The sequence below is a fragment of the Pristiophorus japonicus genome, chromosome 23 (assembly GCF_044704955.1).
Source record: "Pristiophorus japonicus isolate sPriJap1 chromosome 23, sPriJap1.hap1, whole genome shotgun sequence".
NCBI classification, from domain to species: domain Eukaryota; kingdom Metazoa; phylum Chordata; class Chondrichthyes; family Pristiophoridae; genus Pristiophorus; species Pristiophorus japonicus.
In genome coordinates, this window is record NC_091999.1 from 47,640,431 (window position 1) to 47,661,131 (window position 20,701).

Here is a 20,701-nt window from a genome sequence, read left to right on the forward strand (position 1 = left end):
AGGAAGAAGGCTGCAATGTTAAGTGAGTGGGCAAGAACATGACAGCTTGAGTATAATGTGGTGAAGTGTGAAGTTACGCACTTTGGTAGGACAAATAGAAACGCAGTTTATTTTTTGAATGCTGAGAAACTGGGTAATGTTGTTATTCAGAAAGACCTGGATGGTCTTGTACACGAATCACAGAAAGCTAAAATAGAGCCAAAGTGAGCAATTAGGAAAGCAAATGGTAAGCAACATTTTATTGCAAAGGGATTGGAGTATTAGATCAAAGAAGTCTTCATGCACTTATATAGGGCCTTGCTGAGACTACACCTGGTGTATTGTGTACAGTTTTGTTCTCTTACCTAAGGAAGGATACACTTGCCTTCGAGGTAGTGCATCTAAGGTTCATCAGACTGATCTGATTCCTGCGATGGCGGCGGGGTGGGGGGCGGGGAGGGAGTGCGCGGGGGGGTGGGTGAGTGGGATGCTGTCCTATGAGAAGAGATTGAGTATCTAATGTCCATATTTACGAGAAAATCAGAAGATAAGAACATAAGAATTGGGAGCAGAAGTAGGCCATACGGTTCCTCGAACCTGTTCCGTCATTCAACGGGATCATGGCTGATCTTCTACCTGAATTCCACTTCCCTGCACTGTCCACATATCCGAATGAAAACATATGCAGGGCTTCGGGGAAAGGGCGGGGGTTGGGTCAATTATACAAAGTACTTCAAGTGTGGTCTAACCAAGTTTCGTATAACTTTTGCACTTTTCAATTCAATCCCTCTAGAAATAAACCCGAGTACAGTTTTTATTCTTTTTATGGCATTATTAACCTGCGTCGCTACTTTTAGTGATGTGTGTATTTGCATTCTCAGAGACCTTTGTTCCTCCATCCCACTTAGATTCTTATTTTAAACGTGATAAGTGACCTCCTTATTTTTCTTACCAAAATGTAATAACTCATGCTTGTCTGTGTTGGAACTAATTAGTCAATTCATGCATTCTTGTAATTCGTTGCAGTGTTCCTCAGTATTTACACACCGACCCGCCCACCCCACGTGCATTCGAAAATTTAGAAGTTGTGTTTTTGACTCCAAAATCTAAAATGTTAATATAAGTTGTGAACAATAGTGGACCCAGCACTGATCCTTGTGGGATCTCTCTTTCTTTCTATCTATCTATCTATCTATCTATCTATCTATCTATCTATCTATCTATCTATCTATCTATCTATCTATCTATCTATCTATCTATCTATCGATCTATCTATCTATCGATCTATCTATCGATCTATCTATCGATCTATCTATCGATCTATCTATCGATCTATCTATCTATTACAGGGTTATGTGCGGTACTGATACTCCAGCTGACTGCTGCTTTTGACATGGTGTCTGAGGCATTGGATATATTTCTTTTCCTGGGATATGGGAACAGTTCCACACATTTACACAACGAAAAAATTAAATTTAACTCCAGTACCATTACTGGGTAGATGTGTATATTAATAGGTCTTTTGACAATGTAAAGGTTTTGAAGTTGGCTTCCAGGCATGCGGTCAGCAGTGAGAAAACAGACCTTTGATGGACTGCAAAGAATCCCAAATGCTTCCTGTAAATGACACTGGTGTTCGAGGCTCGCTGAAGGCAGTCGGTTGGGTTACTGCCAAATATTGTGTCGGTCAGAATAGCGTGAACAAGAATGGGAGAAAGATGGTATTTAACTACTTGAACATGAAATTATTCAGTCGAACTTTTAAAATAAGAAACATTTTACATGGTATAACATCACAAGAATGATTTTCCGTGAATTCCTTGCTCACCATATTAAAAATAGGATCGGAAAATAATGAATTGATCAACACGGTATCTAATGAAAACTATTTCCAAATAAATACCATTCTGGACCATTCAGTCCCTTTATTCAGTACAGGATGAAGTTTTGGAGAGAGGTTTAATGGCCTCACCCCACACTATGATGAGATGAGTGGGATTCGCAAAGTAACTAAAACAGGTTGAATTGCCTTGAATATTCTCACAGAGAAGTGCCAGCTGCACTTCTTTAATATTATCACAGAATTTAGAGCCAGGTCTAACCTCATGTCTCCATTATTCCTGATTAGTAGCCGCGCAGTGTGCGGTATAATTTGATCTGATTTGGGTTCCTGAACAACCCCTCTCATAGCCAGGCTACCATTGGGTGGTGAAATGCCCAGATTGTGATCTGTTGCTGCTGGAGATGAAGCATTTATTCCTGTGAAATTCTGTAACATATCGTTATGTCCTGATACACCGTGTTCCTGTTACCCGTGTCTGTTACACAGTCGGTCGCTATTAAAGTTAGCTGCAAGGATTTGGATATCGAGGTTTGCTGATCACATTATCGGTTCTGATTCACAAGCTTCTCTCATAAAACGCAGGTCTGAAGCGGGAGGGACCCACTTTCTTATGTGTCTCCGTCAACTCACTCCTTAATCATCAGTCAAGCGGACTTATTTGACAGCTAATTTTACAAACGGCTGTCGTCGGGTCACAGACTCAGGGGCAGTTAGTGAAATGCAATGAGAGACAATTGTGTAATGTGAGGAGTATGATCTCATCTCCAGACCAAAAGTGTGTAGCTTTAGCCAAGTACACCGTAAATAGAATCACATTACCCATCTCCCGCACTCGGTTACATAGAGTGATAACAATTCAGATTATAGGGGATACTTTATTGGTACAGATGCATGGATAGATAGCGGGAGATGGAGAAACACAAACTGGCAGTATCTTTAGACCCTGATTATGTAATTCAATCTCAGAGATTCACATCCCCTTTGAAGGAGTGAGGAAATAAGGGATTTAATTTACAGTCCAGATGTGAGTCCATTCTGTTGGTGATGTGGAAGGTGTGATGTGAATCCAGAAACCGCCTCTATCAGTGAATCAATGGGCGGCGCCTGTAACCTCGCCCCCAGCTCCCGGGTATTTAACTGCTGTCACTGGGACCGCAATACAACAGTCTGGGTGTGGGTTTGTTCAGTGAGTTCTTGCCGGTACCATTCACCACACATTGCCAGGAGGATGAGGTCGGCGATTTCTCTCAGTCTGTTGCTGGCTTTCTTTTCCCGTGAGTAGTTTTTATTGTCCAATGTCTCACTGTTACTGTCTCAGTGTAAGTCTCTCTCTGGAATGTTACAGAGTCAGGAATCATTTCACCAGGATTGAATCTTCGGGTATTTTGATTATTTTTACAGGTGTCCAGTCGGATGTGGTGTTGACTCAGCCCGAGGCAGAGATCAGGTTTCCCGGAAGCTCCCTCAGACTGACCTGTAAAACCAGCGGCTTCGATCTTGGTGGCAGCTACATGTACTGGATCCGCCAGATTCCCGGACAGGGGCTGGAGTGGCTGGTTCAGTATTACAGTCCATCGAACAAGTATTACGCCGCAGGGATTGCGAGCCGATTTACTGTGTCCAAAGACATTTCAAACAACATCTTCGCGCTGGACATGAAGAATCTGAAGAGCGAAGACACCGCCATCTATTACTGTGCAAGGTACCACAGCGAGAGGAACCAGGGCTGGACCTGTACAAGAACAGATCGAGGGGGAATTCAACAACTTACATCATAACCTGATGGTCATTAATTGTGTCAAATGCAATGTTACCGGCAATGTACAGAACAAGACCATAAACCGCTTCTTACAAAACTAACACACTGAGAATTCAATGGTGAAAATCTAACACAATAACCCATGTACAGAGGGGAGGTGTTGATTATGCTCCTGTTTAATGTTAACAGTGTCAGCAATTGCAGAGCTGGAGGTGATGCTCGATTCACTGTGCCTGGTACATGCAGGGAGCTGGTTAGAACTGTGTTCACTTTCAATTGTGCTATGTAAACTGTTGGCTAAATTCTAAACTTGATCAGAAGCGAATGAGTATTTGAAGTGAATGTCTATTTGACGTGAATGTTGAGAGTCAGTACTGAGCAGAGAGTGAGTGCAGTATGTGTGCGGGTTCCTGTCACTGTGGGACTGCGGGAGTGGGTACATTGCCAAGGACTACTGGGGACAAGGGACCATGGTGACGGTGACTGCAGGTAAGGAACATTCACTCATTCAGTAACTCTTGTATTTGTGTCTTTATTTTATATTTCTGTTTATTTTAATAATTATTTCGTTCACTGAAACTTAGGTTCAGTGGATTTTGTTTTGAGATTTTTTGCAATTTTCAATGTGATTCTGCTGCAAAGTGATTATAGAATTCAACTTTTTCTCCACAGAAAATGTTGTTGATGTGATTTGCTGTTTATTTGCTGACGAGACATGTGCCTGGGTTACTCTAAATACATTATGGTTTTTACACTGTTTGATGTTTCTGCAATGTTTAATTTTGGTGACCACTAATTGCTGCAGTTTTTCTGATCGAATGCAAACATTGTGTTTAAATGTGTTTAAAAGAACATTGTAGGCACAAAACAGAAAGCTTAGCGACCAGTAAATAATCTTAAGGAATTTTAAGTTTTTTAATGAAAATTGGATTGTCATCTACTGACCGAATGTTCCCGAACTCTCAGATTCAATACGTGAGCTGTTACTGTAATTAAGTACTGAAAAATTAACATATTTCACGCTGGGACACACTTAAATTAATATTATTAACATTATTATAATGTAGCAATATCATCACGTTTTATTAAATATGCTATAATATCAACATTAATGTATTTAACATGATCTGTCTAATCACAATTCTGCTCTCATTATTTTATATTTCTGTTGAATTCAATCTTTAGATATTTCAGTGTTAGGCGGGTTCAGTGATTTTGTAATGAGATTTTTTGCAATGATACATTTGATTCTGCTGAAAGGGTTGATGAAATGAAGGATCTGCTCCATGAAAGGTTCTGTCGAGGGATTCCGCCCCTCAGTGATGTGATTTAGTGTTGATCTGCTGAGGAGAGATGTGCCTGTGTTACTCAGAATACCTAGAATTTGTGAATCTAGGCGTTTCTACAATGTTCAATATGGGTGTCAGCGGGCAGCAGCAGGTTTCTGCTCGAATGCAAACACGATATGTGTTTGAAACTGTTTGAAAACAGTTTATAGACAGAGAACAGGACGGGTTTAGAAATCAGAAATCATTGAAAGGTATTTTAATATAACAATTATACAAGTGATAATTATATATTCAACTATTAATTTATGTTTACGATGCTGATATTTTATTGTGCGAAATGTAACTAATTGCCATCTGAATAATTAACGTGTTCAGGATGTAGTTGAATTAAATTAATATTAACCAACCGATTATAATGCGATAATATCTCCCAGTGTTATTAAAATATGCTATAAGTCCAATGTTAATTTACTTAATATTATTCGCCTTCCAAAATCCTGCTCTACACTGGGCTCCATTAAAGGAAGCAGAAACTTTTAGAGGCTGGATACAGTTATTAATTATGCCTGCAATTATTTCATTAATAACATACTGATTCCACCGCTGTGTTCAGTTTGAGTCGGGAGTTCAATTACTTGCTACCTCCTGTTTACACAGATGAATGACTGAGTGCAATTAATTATAACTTAAAGCCGTGTTGCAAATTGCATTTTGTCAATTTAATATATCTGCTGGGGTATGACATTCTCACTGTGCAGCCGAAAATTGTTATTGAATCAATATTGTGTGTTGTTTGATAGAATTATTACTAAATTAATCTTGAACACTTTGCAAGACCAAAAGCTGAGAGACAGGCGTCGCTGGCAGTCAAAGAATTATTCATTTAATTATATTTAAATTCAAGGCAGGTTCCGACTGTGTATGGATGGAGACAGGCAAATAATCCATTGAAATTCAAGCAGATTAATTTACTTACAAAAGGTCCATCTTCTTTTGAATTTAAAACAAAATCCTATCTCCCAAAACGCTGCTGTATGCGGAATAGAACGGTAGACAAATCACAGATAATATCTGAGAGTTATGTTTAATTCTTATGAATGTTAAATTGATGAACAAAGTCTCACCTCATTCAGTTTCAGTGTCGCATATGGTCTGAATGATTTGTTATCCTCCAGTTTTACACTCACCATTCTGGAAACTATTTTCAAGAAGTAGCAGAGTATATTTAATCATTAATTTGCGGGCATTATGTGAATAACGGGAGTGAACTATAAAAGATTGTCTGTGTTATTAAACAGCGGAGGCTCTGCTATTGACTTTAAGCTGCACGGGTGGGTTTTAATTAATAAAACCATTTTTGGGGTTTAAGATTGAGGAGAATATTTCAGCTTGAGATTCCAGTATTAGTAAACAAGCGGTTTACAACCATCGGAGTTGTGACCTCGGCTGGACAAAGAACTATTTAAAATAGTCCTCCCCTAAATCCATCATGTGAAATGTTCTCTGCGAATAGACTCAGTTTTTGCTATATCAGAAACATGCAGAGTTTAAAAAGATGTCGGTCGAGAGCGGGACAGTGGTAGAACTGCGTGATTATTGTCAATTATTCAAATTTGATTCGATATAAGTAAAAATAAGGTATTTTTCTGAGAATGTATGTATTAATATGCTGCTTAATATTTTAATATTCATGAATTGTTATTGTAAGTTAAGTTAATCTTAATATATCACAAGTTACCAGGCAGAAAAAGGTTTTAATATTATTATTAATTAATTGCATTAGTAAGGCAGAAATTCAAGAACGTTAATTTAATTTCAAAAGTTCCAGGTACGTGTGCTTCTGAGCAGGAAGAGCCAGATAAGCACTCAGATTATTTTCAATAATCAGCTAACATGAACATTAACTTAGACAGTAACATCAGTGCTAATTCATTAAACATAAACGATCCATTACAATTGTGTTGCATACTGGTCAGTATTACAATTATTGCAAAATCTCAAGGGTTGCAGATAATGTTTAATTAATTCATAAGTTAATTTACAAAACAATGCATGTATAACCCGGCTGTGCTGAGTTTGATAAGGTGTCGCTGCAGATTTTAGTGAATTAACTTCTTGTTTTGCCTCGATGATTTTACAGGTTATATTTACTGATGAAAATATATAAAATCAGTGGGTGATCAGGTTTCAATGTAGATGTCCCCTGGATTGTGACATTCTGAATATGTCACCAAGTCCCGTGTGACGGGCAGCAAATTGCCGTGGAATGTGAATTATTTCCAGATACTTACTTTCAGGGAAGTTAATTTTTACACGGTTTACAAGATAGTTGACAGAGATGGAAAAATGGCTGGATGTTGAAGTTTCTCTCAAATTAATATCAGTTTAATTTCAAAGAATCTGCAGACTTGCGGTGGTTGGAAATTGGCAAGAAATAAATTAGAAATCAAATAACTTCATTGAAATTAATAGATTGAACTGGTCTCTCTGCCTGGAGCACCGTTTGTGTCTGTTCTGTTTATGTGCGCCTGCTCACTGTGTGAGAATCAGGAGTCCTCCTGACGGGTTGTAAAACTTCTGGATTGTGATCCTGTATTGCGGGGAGTGTCATTTAACTCAGTTATTTAAGAAACTGGCATAGGTGAGAAACGTGAAAGATTGACTTTGAGGTTGTGGAGTCTCCGCAGAAATGAGATCGTTAATCCAGATTATGATAGCCAGAAGAAGCAGTTCCGAAACACCATGGGGAGACAGTAGAAGGAGCTTTAATCAGTTTCTAACCCGGTAGTACCTGCCCTGGGAGTGTTTGATGGGACAGGGCAGAAGGAGCTTTACTCTGTATCTAGCCCATGCTGTACGTGCCCTGGGAGTGTTTGATGGGACAGTGTAGAGGGAGTGTTACTCTGTATTTAGCCCATGCTCTACGTGCCCTAGGAGTGTTGATGGGACAGTGTAGATGGAGCTTTACTCTGTATCTTGACCCATGTTGTACCTGCCCTGAGAATGTTTAATGGGACACTGTAGAGGGAGCTTTACACTGTACCTGTCTTGGGAGTATTTGATGGGACAGTGAAGAGGGAGCTTTACTCTGCAACTAACCCGTGCTTTACCTTAAATGGCAGTGCTTGATGGGACATTGCAGAGATAGCTTTAATCAGTATTTAACCTTTTATTTACAAGGACGTGGAGCTTAATTGGGTCCTTCAATATAGATTGATCTTCTATTTAATCAGAGCTCTAGGTGAGCTGGTGCGCTTTAATGGATCAGTGTATCGGAAGCTTTTATTTGTACTTGTGATAATTGTGCTTAATCTAATCGGTCAATTTGATAACGCATTTTAAGGGAAGACATTTCGTAGCACATCTCTGCAGTACTTCAGCTGGGAATGTTTGACGGGATAGCACAGATAACGTATTACTCTGTGTGCAACCCTTGCTATACCTGTCCTGACCCACACGGCAGCATAGCGGGAGCTTTGGTCTCTTATCCGTGCTATATCTGACCTGAGAGTGCTTGGTCAGGCAGTGTTCAAGGCACCGTTATCTGCGTCTAACAGATAGCAGATAAACTGCTCGTGCCAGATATATACAATGAATCGTCCCATTGCCCAGATTAAACAACGCACATTCATTGATGTTTATATTCTTTCTGAAAAAAATGCCCAATTTTTAATGAGTTATTAATGTTTGAACATTTTGAGCATCAGATTACTATTGAACACGATTGGCCTGATCCTCAGCTCACTTTCAGAACAAACCGTTTCAGGAAGTGAATAACGCTCCAGAAAGCAGCGCCTGTTCTGATCTGTTGGGAGGCTGTAAGATATTTTCACAATTTAAATGGAGAATATCGGGACTGCCGCTTCAAATGACCGTCATGAGGACCTCATGTTTAGAAACATTATGTTGTTCAATTCTTCCTGAGAAGGTTAAAGGCAGGGACAAACTATGACGAGATGCAGCTATTGGCCTGGGTCACAAGACAAGGCACACAGTCACTGAGCTGCAATTCTGTGAAACATTTAAAGAGATAGAGTCAACCTGCAATACGTCATCATTCACAATGAACTTTAAGCCTTTATAACAGCATGCGATTGACTCATTTGCGTCAGATTTATAAGATCCTTTTCTGAAATATCCTCATTCATTCTAATGAACAATAAAAGTAGATCTGGTAGAGGTGTCCAAAATATGAAGCGTTTCCTTCCATTAAATCTAGAAGAACTATTCCCATGACTCGTATAGAATGATAGCATCTCACAACACTGAAAAGACCATTCAGGCATCGTGCCTGTGCCGGCTCTGAAAGAGCTGTCCAATTTAGTCCAACTCCCCAGGGTTTTCATTGTAAACGTGCAAATGAATCCTCCTGACGTACAGGATGAACTGCCTGGAGCATTCCTGAAATTACCAACCCTCTGTGTGAAAAAATTACCCCAATTTCCCCTTTCGATCTTCTGCCAATTATTTTAAATCTGTGACCTTTGGTTACGCACCTTCTTTCCAGCGAAAGCTGTTTCTCCCTACTTGCTCTATCAAAACCTGTCATAATGTTGAATATCTCTCTTAGGTCTCCTCTTAACCTCTGCTCTAAGGAGAACATCCCAGCTTCTCCAATCTCTCCACATAACTGAAGATCCCATCCCTGGCATCATCCTGGTAAAAGCCTCCCCTCTACACTCCCCAAGGGCTTGACATCCTTCCTACATTGTTGTTCCAGAATTATGCACAATACTCCAGCTGAGGTCTAACACGTGATCTGTAAGTTTAGCATAACCGCCTTGTTTTTGTAGTCAATGTCCCATTTACAAAGTCAAGTATCCCATACGCTTTCATAATAGTCTAACCAGTTTGCCCTGCCCCCTTCAAAGATTTGTGAATGTATACATCTAGATATCTCTGTTCGTGCATCCCCTCAAAATAATACTATTTAGATTATACTGCCTCTCCATCTTCCATCCAATGTGTATCGCTTCTCAATGATTCGCATTAAATTGCAATTGCCATGTTCCGGCCCATTTCACTGGACCATCTGTCTCCTCATGGAGTCTGCTGCTATCATGTTCACTATTGGCTACGTTGCCAGGTTTTGCATTATCTTCTAAATTCGAAATTGCATTCCCTATACCCAAGTCCATGTCATTGTTACATAACAAGAACAACAATGGGAATTGAAATGGGCCATTTAAGGAGAAACTTCCAATTAACCGGAATTTGGAATGGTATTTTATTCGGATTATTAATTGAGTGGCAGGGAGGAGGAAACTCAAGAGACATGCATTCAATAGGATGGGATAGAGTCCAGATCACAGTGCGCTGAAGGACATCGCTCTCCCTCAAATACTGAGAAAGAAAGAGAGAGATTCAACTCAATCGCGATTCATCTACAGACTGAATCTTAGAAACTAGACTATGGAAATGCTTCCTGTTGAATTATGTGGCAGGCAAATTTAGAGGGTTTTTTGCTGACGCGTGAGGCAGGAATTCCGCTGTTACTTTGAAATGCAGTCACTGTTGTTTTGTAGGGATACGCCGCAGGCAATGTGCACAGAGTAAATTTCCCCAAACTGCAATAAAGGACCAAAAATGGTGCTGATTGAGAAATAAATGATGGCCGAAAAAGCAGGAACACGTCTCTGTTCTTCGATTGTATGATCCAATGAAGGATTCTTTATTGACGAGTTATGTAAAAGTTCTTGTTGTGTAATGTGATAGAGCTCGGGGATAGAGAGGTGTGTTCCTGACAGGGGCATCGACAGGTGCTTATGATGGAACTGACAGAAGCTCAAATGCCCGTGTAGTCTTTGATGGGGAAATGGTGGAATTAGTTTATTCTGCAGTCAAATTTAGAGTTGTTTATTTCTTTTATAAGCACGGATTACAGAGTCTAACTTGTTCAATGGGCCATTCCTTCCCAGTAACACCGTCTCCCCCCACCCTCTACGCCCTGCTCTCCTCCTGTGAACAACCCAGCACCGATGGCTCCATCACGTACGGCTGTTTGGCAATGGACTATTCCCCCGACATCACCAGCCTTTCCTGGAAGAAAGATAAAGAGCCGATCACCACTGGATTGAAGACCTACCCGCCAGTGCTCAACAAGAAGGGAATCTACACCCAGAGCAGCCAGTTAACCATCACCGAGTCAGTGGTGGGGAGCAGCACAATCAACTGCGAGGTTCGACGTGGTGTGTCGGTCTGGGCCATCACAATGCCAGGTTAGTGGTGTGGGATACAGGGCAAATTGTGATAAGATGAGAAATTATGTTTAACTTGCATCGGAACTTGATCAGACAACACTTAGAGTACTGTGTGCAATTCTGCTCTCTGTATCATACTTATAATGCTGTGCACAGTTCTAGTCTCCTTATCACATTTAGAATATTGTTTAAATTTCTGGTTTCCATCTCGTACTTAGAATATTATGCATAATTCTGGTCTCCATATCACACATAGAGTACTGTGCATGGTTCTGGTCCCCATATCGCACTTAGAATATTGTGCACAGTTCCGGGCTGCATATTACACTGAGAATTCTGTGCACAGTCCTGCTCTCTGTAACTGCCAGGTTTGTGTTAGTCTGACAGCAAAGAACCCGTTAAAATATAAGGACACTTTGCATTTCTTAATCATTTATTTTGCAAGCAATGTCAGTAATATGTTTTCTCTTGAAGATCCTGAACGGGACATCGTTCCTCCAACTGTTCTCCTCACACTGAGTTCCACTGAACAAATCACCAGCAGCAGATATGCAAGTGCCGTGTGTTCAATCATCGATTTCAGGCCAAAGTCACTGACTGTGAATTGGCTGAAGAGTGGACAACTCATGGATTCGGGCTTCCTCACCTCTCCCGTCTTTGAGGTGAACGGGAACTTCTCGACAGCCAGTCGGCTGACAGTCCCCGCCGAGGAATGGTTAACCGGCTCGGTCTACACCTGCCAGGTCACTCATCAAGGGGTCACGCAAAACCATAACTTCAGCAGATCTCAGGGTAAGAGGTACAATCCCGGGAGGTTCCAGACCTTTCTGAGCGCTGATCTCAGTCAAGACTTTTATTGGAATTAGTAGAAAGCACAGAACTATTCCTAATTTCCAATCATGCAGTTTGTGTATTCTTGTGATACAAACTTGCCTTTATACAGCGCCTTCAGCGACCACAGACTGAACCAAAGCGCTTGCCAGCCAATGAATTAAGTTGTGAAATGTGGTCACAGTTGTAATGTACAAAGTGCGGCAGTCATTTAGTGCACAGCAAGCTCCCACAAACAGCAGTGTGATAATGACCATTTTTTTTGTTTAGTGATATTTCTTGAGGGATAAATATTTCCAGGCCACCAGGGAGAACTCCTCTGCTTTTCATTGAAATATTTCCAGGGGAACGTTTATGTCCACCTGAGAGGCCAGACGGATCCTCGGTTTAACACCTGATCTGAAAGCCGGAACCTCCGATAGTGCACCACGCCCCCAGTACTGCACTGGGAGACCCAGCTTACATTTTGTGATCAAGTATCTGCAGTGGGACTTCAACCCACGATCTTCTGATTCAGGATTCCTCATTGTTCAGGATATATTAACCTCGCCAAAGAAGATTTCTCCCTGCTCTAACTTCAGGCAGTGAGTGAAGTGTCCTTAGTCTCAGGTATATCCTGAGTTGGCTGATCATATACGGAGTGGCAGTAGGAGTCTGGAACCCTTTACCGCTAACTGTCCAGGAACCCACTGCTAGAATGGACATTTACCCTATTCAGAGCACTGAGCCCAATTCTGGGTTGCGCACCTCAGGAAGGATATACTGGTCGTGGAGGCGGTAAAGTGCATGTTTACCTGAATTATACCGGGACTAATAATATAAAATGAGCAGGAGACGAATATAGAACGTTAAGAGATGATCCAATTGACATGTTTAAGTTGATAAATGGAATTGATCGAGTAGATATAGAAAACATTATTTAGTTTGATGAAAGAATCGAGAACAAGTAGCAGAACCTTAAAATTAGAGCTAGGCCGTGCAGAGGTGATGTCAGAAAGGATTTTCTCACAGGAAGAATAGTGCAAGTCGGGATTTCCCTCCCCAAAAGGTGCTGACGCTTGCTTTCAATTGAAAAGTAGAAAAGTGAGATTGATAGATTTTTGTTCGGCAATATTATCAAGGGTTACATAACCAAGGCGTGAAGATGGTGTTGATGATCTAACTGGATGGCAGGACAGGATGGATGGGCTGAATGGCCTCCTCCTGTTCCTATGTTGCTATTAATGCCCTGAGGTCATATTTCACCCTGGATCTCTCTCACCATACATGATAAATGTTCAGTAATTACAGATATTAACAAACTACCTCACATCATTACAAATGACGCCCGACCACAAAGATTCCTTGGAACTCAATGCTCCCGATATTGCACTTCTCCTCTGACGGGGGATGTGACTGGTACCTGCACATTTTCACCGCAACAAAAAACGCAGCAAGAGACCAGAAATTTAACTTTGTTTCCTGTTGACCTATAAATCCTGAAATTAATTTGACACTGGTTTTGAACGAGTATAATGCTGGTGTAGACCTCTTGAACTTCGGGCTATTCGGGCTTCAGCTTTTATAACCAGTGGAGATGCATTTGGGTGCAAGGATCTATAGACGGGTGTAAAGGAGCAAGGGATTTCAGGAAGAGCGCTATTCAATGCCTAACACAATTGCACCCCAGTCTATTCCCATTTTACGCCGGGTATTTGCTTCACAGCCCATTACAGGTGGCTCTGGCTGAAAATACACAGGAAATGTTACAGATCTACCGGAATCGTTGCCAATTCATTGTCTTCCAATAACGCTGGTGTTGAGGCAACAGCAAGAGGTTGATATCTTAAAAGTGATTTATTCCCCTTAAAGAGTTAAGGCTAAATATTGGTATCCTGATTCTGAAGCTGCAGCTTTTCTTGACTATCATTCCTGTTTTGCAGTGGATGTCCCATGCAGCGATTCAAAAATCACTCTTCGCTCACCATCACTGGAACAGATCTTACTGGAGGCGACGGTGACCTTAACCTGCGTCGTGTCAGACGCTCCTTATGGGCTCACTGTGACCTGGACCCGAGAAAAGGAGGCTTTGAAATCAGAGATTGCCGTCCAACCGGGAGAGGATCCCAACAGCGTGATCAGCAACTTAAACATCTCGACACAAGACTGGCTGAGTGGGGATAAGTTCTACTGCGTGGTGAGCCATCAGGATATGCCGACACCGATCAGAGAATCCATCCACAAGGAGAAGGGTGAGGGGGAAGATTGTTGCAATAAGTGACTATTTCTGCTGCATGTGCAAGGGCCAATTCATTATTTAAAGTGTTTAATGGGCTAATCTGATCATTCAGTTTGGTAATTCCACGAACTCAGCACTCTGGGACCTGATGTTGTGTATGTTAGGGGAAACTGGATAAGTCCATGGGTGAGAAAGGGTATGTTATTAGGGTTAGATTAAGTGAGCTAGGAGGAGGCTTGTGTGGAACATTCACACCGGCATAGACCAGTTGGCCAAATCTCCTTGTTATGTGCTGTAAATTGTATGTAATTTTCCACACCAATCCTTCAAGATTTCAGAGTGAAAGGTTGTGTTCCCTCTGCTGCGGGATGGAAAACCAGAGGGGCCCCAGAGGGGAAAAGGGAAAGCTTTAAAATTCAACGCAGTGTCCATTTCTTTCACATCTAACCACCTGAAATTGGCTGAATTTTAATGGGGAAGGCGAGTTGTGGGCGGTGGTCTCACAGGCCACCCGGGAGAATGGGAGGATTGTAAGCCGAGTGAGGAGGTCTCGGATCACGGGGGGTGGGTTAGATAGGGACCCTGGATCCAGGGAGTATGTGTAAGGGTAATTATCACCTGGTTGCAGAAGTCCCCGCCTCGCTGTAACTGCAGGGATTTACACAGTGTGTCAACCGGACCAGCGACAGATAAACACCAAATGGTGGTTAAAAAAGAGCATTCCAGCCTAATTTAAATACATTACTCAAATATAATATTACAACTGGGAGTGGGCTAGTTGATGTCGGGATTACAATTTTTAACAATTTATATACCTCCACGCCCAAAACCTGCCCGCTGTATTCGTTTAAAGTTCCCCCATTGTCTCTGGAACTGTCCAGTTCATTGGTCTTTATTGTATCTGTTCGACAGCGAAAGATCCACGGGAACCAGCCGTGTCTGTCCTCCTGCCCTCGGCAGAAGAAGTCTCCGCTCAGGGGTTGGTCAGCCTCACCTGCTTAGTGAGAGGTTTCTCCCCCCGAGAGATCTTCGTCAAATGGACCGTCAATGACAAGCCGGTGGATTCGGGCAACTACAAGAACACCGAGGTGATGGCGGAGAACGGCAGCAGATCCTTCTTCATGTACAGCCTGCTATCCATTGCAGCCGAGGAGTGGGCCAGCGGCGCTTCTTACTCCTGTGTGGTGGGACATGAAGCGATCCCCTTGAAGATCACCAACAGAACCGTCAATAAATCCAGCGGTAAACCCAGTTTCGTCAACATTTCCCTTGTTCTGATGGACACCGTAAATTCTTGTCAATGAGAATCTCTCGATTGCATTTCCGTTCTTAAATTAAAAACAATAAAGGGTTTTTTTTCCTATCGTGAGTTAAACACACAGCCGCTCAATCAACTATGTTTCCTATTTTTGCCAATGTGAGGGCTGTTTATCTGAAGTAGGGTGTTTGCGCGCCTCGGTCCCAAGGCTTGTACAGCCAGCGCTCCCAGCTCAGATACACCATGGGTTGGAGACTGCGTGAAGTTCTCTCATTACAGAATTCCTGAAAGTAACTTCAGCAGAGAGAGAGTAAAGGCTAATTTTAATTCACTGCACCTCTCACAACCACCAGCGAGAGGGGAATGGGAAATGTGTAATTCACGTAACCCCCCACTGCCCCTCCTGCAGGGAGATGGGAAGTGAACCACTCTCTTTTAAATGCACTAAGTTGTTATCAGTACAATGTCACATTCTAACCCATGGTCTAAAGATTTTAAACTTGCCACATGAGTATTATATTCTGAAATAACTGTTTATTCCACGTAAAATTTTTAAATAGGGTTGGGGGTGCAACAGTCCCTGTTAATTGTAAACTAACATGCTGAATTCTAATGGGCCATATCTAAACTGGTGATTTAATCCTCTGCGGGTTTCTCACAGTTGTGTCCCTGATGTTTCTGAGGCCCATCGGTTGAATTGTTGCATTCCTTCGGCTGACGTCACATTGCGCCTCACACAGGACACATTTACACAGAGCAGGGAGAATACTTGTGAAAGTGAGTTTGTCTGTGTTCACATGTAAGTGTGTTGATGATTTTTTATAAGTGTGTGTGTTTTTGTGTAAGTGCACAATTACACACAAACACACATAGACTTACATATAAAGACATACATTAACACTCTGACACATAATATTTTACGTAACTAGAATATAATGAAAACCATCATTGTCAAATCCAGTTCTTGATGCTCTCTGAAAATGTTAACAATAGCAATAATACACGTCAATCTAAACGCACACTTACACAACGGATACTTACACACACTTACACACACATAGACACACACATCAATCCACACAGACACTGACACAAAGCACACCTACACACACATAAACACATACATCAATCCACACACACACTTACACAAAACACACTTTCACACACATAGACATACGCACCAATCCATACACATACACTTACAAAACACCACTTATACACACATAAATGCATACATCAATCCACACACACACTTACACAAAACACACTTACACACACATAAATACACATCAATCCACACACACACTTACACAAAACACACACACACTCGTAAACAAACGCATCAATCCAAACACACATTTAAACTAAACACACACACACTTACATGCAAACATACTATTGCACTTAGACACATACATCAATCAAAACACACACTTTCACAAAACACACACACACAAATTTACCTGCAAACCCATTGTTACACATAAACACACACACGCTTAAACCTAAACATGAACAACACTGATACATAGCCATACACTTACAGAAAAACACACAACTGAACAGACTTACACAAGCATGAACACGCATATAAATCCAAACACAAACTAACACAAAACACACACACACAAACTTACAGGTATACACAATGTTACACGAAATCTCACACACACACTTACACCTCAACAAAAACAAACACTTATAAATAACCATACACATACACTTGTAGGGAAACACACACATGAACATACATATACACAAGGTTACACATACACATAAGCACACACATGAACACACTTGCACACACACACACACACACACACACACACCCCACACACAGACACACACAAACCCTTAGATATGAAGATGCTTACACATAAAAGTACACACACTCACCTACACCAAATCGCACACTCGCAATTAAATATAAAAACACACACTTACATGCATTCTTAAACAAAACATAAACAAAGATTTACACACACATACACAATCTTACAAATACACACACGCACAACCTCACAGATCAACACCCTCACAGGGAAACACAAACACTGACTAATCCAGAACAAGAGATAGTCATACAGTGATATAGACATTAAAGAGCACAAACAAAAACGTCAGGCTTTAGAAGAATGTAGAACTAAGATGCATTTTTATGATGGACAATGTATCCAACGCTTGGCCTGAATAAATAATTCCTGATACCATAATATCTCACAATTCACTATTCTGGTCTTACACATACACTGGATCAATGTAGTTGTTGCAAACTGACACGTTATTTATGTTCAGAGCATTGCCGTAACAAATAAAAAAACAAGGTTATAACTCACAACTGATCTCTTACCTAGCCTCCTTGGCAGCCTCCAACTAAGTAACTACCTTAACCTAGCGGAAAAATAATCGATATCCTGCTGTAAACCTTCCTCGATGTTTCATCGTATTATTTCCGAATGATAGATCGTTGCAAAGTCATCCAAAATCAATTAGCCTCTGACATGGAAGAAAAACTATCATATTTTCCAAAACGGACGACAGAGGGATCGTAAAGGAAGAGCGGCAGTGGAGTGAGGAACAGTGAGAGATTGTTGAGAGTGATTAACTTAACACAAAATATACATTGAAAGTCCAATTAAAGAACAAACTAATACCTTAAGGGAAAAAAGAGAATATAAAATAATAGCATGATACCCGGGATTAATAAACGATCTGAATATATTTCCTCCCTACATCCCCGTAGATTCCTCAGACCACATCTGGAATGAAGACTATGAGGACGAGAGCGGCAACATCTGGACAACCGCTTCCACATTCATCATCCTGTTCTTCCTGAGCATTTCCTACAGCACTGCCGTCACTCTGGTGAAGGTGGGAAGATTCAATCCGCTCACACTTCTATCTGACTGAAGCCGTTTGACAAATCTCTGGATGTTTCATTAATAAAAACCCTGAGATAAATGCCCCAGACCACTAAACTTCCGCTTAATTCTTTTATCCCACTTTTGCAGCTCAAGTGATGATCTGAATTTCGGCCGCCGTGAATGTTCCTCATCTATTTATTATTTCTGTGTCACTAAAAATAAAATATGTCCTCTTGGTGATTCTCAGAGTAAAATGCCTTCATTTACTAGATCCGAATCAGTGGCTGAGAAATATATAACTGGGATTTCCATCTTTCTGTTTGAAATGTGTGCGATAATTGTGGCTGTAATGTAACTGCAGCTCAGAGTTTCACCGTGCCTTGTACATTTCATGTGTAAATAAATAACTTTTCTCATTCTTATTCACAAGTGTTCCCTTCCCTTTATGCTGAGCCCCTGTTCACTCGCTCTGATGTCTGTCACAACTGTACAGATAGCGGCAGCTCTGACATGAGAAATAGGAGAAGGAGTAGGCCCGACGGACCCTCGAGTCTACTCCGCCATTCAATAAGATCCGGGCTCATTATCGACCTCAACTCCACTTTCCCGCCCGATAGCATATCCGTTGCTTCTCCTAGAGTCCAAAAATCTAACTATTTGAGCCTTTGAATTTATTTAGAGACTCAGCATCCACAGCCATCTGGGGCAGGGAATTGCAAACATTCACAACCCTCTGAGTGAAGAAATTCCTCCTCATCTCCGTCTTAAATGGCCGATCCTTTATCCGGAGAGAGTGCTCCCTAGTTCTCGAGTGTCCAGCCGGGGAAAACAAACCTTCAGCATTTAACTTGTCAAGCGCCCTCAGAATCTTATGTTTCAATCAGATCACGTCTCATTATTCTAAACTCCAGAGAGTACAGGCCCAATCCGCCTGTATTCGGTTCTCAAAGTATTGCTCAGTTATATTCACTTTATGTTCACTTTTTTACACTTCCCTGTAAATTGTTTTCTGTGAAATTGTTAATAAATCTCGAATGACAAATGAAGTAACTTGGACTTTGCTGTATTCCTTTCTCCACGGCTCCTGTACACTTCTCCATTTTCCCTGTCACACTGTGTTTTATTTGCCTGACAGGTATGTTTCACCCGTCCTATCTGGGTTGTGATTGAACCCAAGTTCCATTGGTGAAGGACCCATGGCGCCACCCAGTGTCCCATCGGAGAAAAGACATCTCTACCGCAGCCTTGATGTATCTGGTCCCAGAGGCGGAATTGCGGCACAACCACCAGGTGCACCATGCAGTCTCCTCTAATATTATGATCTGTCACAGTCACATGGCAGGTTCTGTGAAAAAACAGGTCTCTGTCTCGTCACAGATTTTCACAGTTCAGTACACGGCATAGTAAGTCTCCCTTTCACTGTCCCATCAAACTCTCCCAGGGCAGGTACAGCACGGGTTAGAAATCTGACACAAACGCCCAAGGTAGCACAACACCGGAGAATGGCCCCCAATAGGGTGAGCCTGTGCTGGCGCAATAGGGTGAGCCTGTGCTGGCCCAATCGGATGAGCCAGGCTGGCCCAAAAGGGTGAGCCCATGCTGGCCCAATAGGGTGAGCCCGAGCTGGCATAATAGTGTGAGCCCGGGCTAGCCCAATAGCGTGAGCCCATGCTGGCCCAATAGGGTGAGCCCATGCTGGCCCAATAGGGTGAGCCGGGTTGGTCCAATAGGGCGAGCCCAGGCTGGCTCAATCGGGTGAGCCCAGGCTGGCCCAATAGGGTGTGCCTGTGCTAGCCCAATAGGATGAGCCCAGGCAGGCCCAATCGGGTGAGCCCATGCTGGCCCAATAGGATGAGCCAGTGCTGGCCCAATATGGTGAGCTCAGGCTGGCCCAATAGGGTGAGCCGGGCTGGCCCAATAGGGCGAGCCTGGGCTGGCCCAATAGGATGAGCCGGGCTGGCCCAGGGTCACCAGACAACATTCAGCACAACAAGGCTCCCTGTCAGGGGCCACTGACCTGGGCACAAACATGTGTCCAATCTAACTGTCAGACACGCTGAAGCCCCGCCCATCCATTATCCCTGCCCAAAGGGCCGCGCAAACACCGCCGTACCCGCCCTGACCAAGATGGCGGCCACTGAGCCCGCTCCCCTGGGAAGCTCACTGACTGGGCCTGGAACCGGGCTGTGATTCGGTTCTTGGGGACGAGCCCGGGTGTGTGTAAAGCAGATGGTGCGGTGTGTTGCCTCTCGGGCCTGGGCTCGCACTCGGGCTGCGTGTCCCGCCTGGGGTTTATTAACGCAGGAATCGATTGATTCTGCACTTTGTGACTGACAGGCGACAAGCCCCGCCCCATCCGGGCACGAATCATTCCATGCATGTGGTGCAGAGAAATAAAACTCGGTTAAGGCACTTGGGCTGGGGGAGGCGTGCACTGGGACTGGGGTAAGGCAGTCGGAC

General features: G+C 42.3%; 1 gene segment (V, D, J or C); it reads left to right on the top strand.

The window, feature by feature from the left end:
• Window positions 1-3,050: 3,050 nt before the first annotated feature.
• Window positions 3,051-15,423, top strand: LOC139235366 (Ig heavy chain C region-like). The segment is given in 7 exon segments: window positions 3,051-3,096; window positions 3,224-3,535; window positions 4,014-4,070; window positions 10,789-11,088; window positions 11,545-11,862; window positions 13,824-14,132; window positions 15,032-15,423. Coding segments are annotated over 7 exon segments (1,734 nt in total).
• Window positions 15,424-20,701: the final 5,278 nt, after the last annotated feature.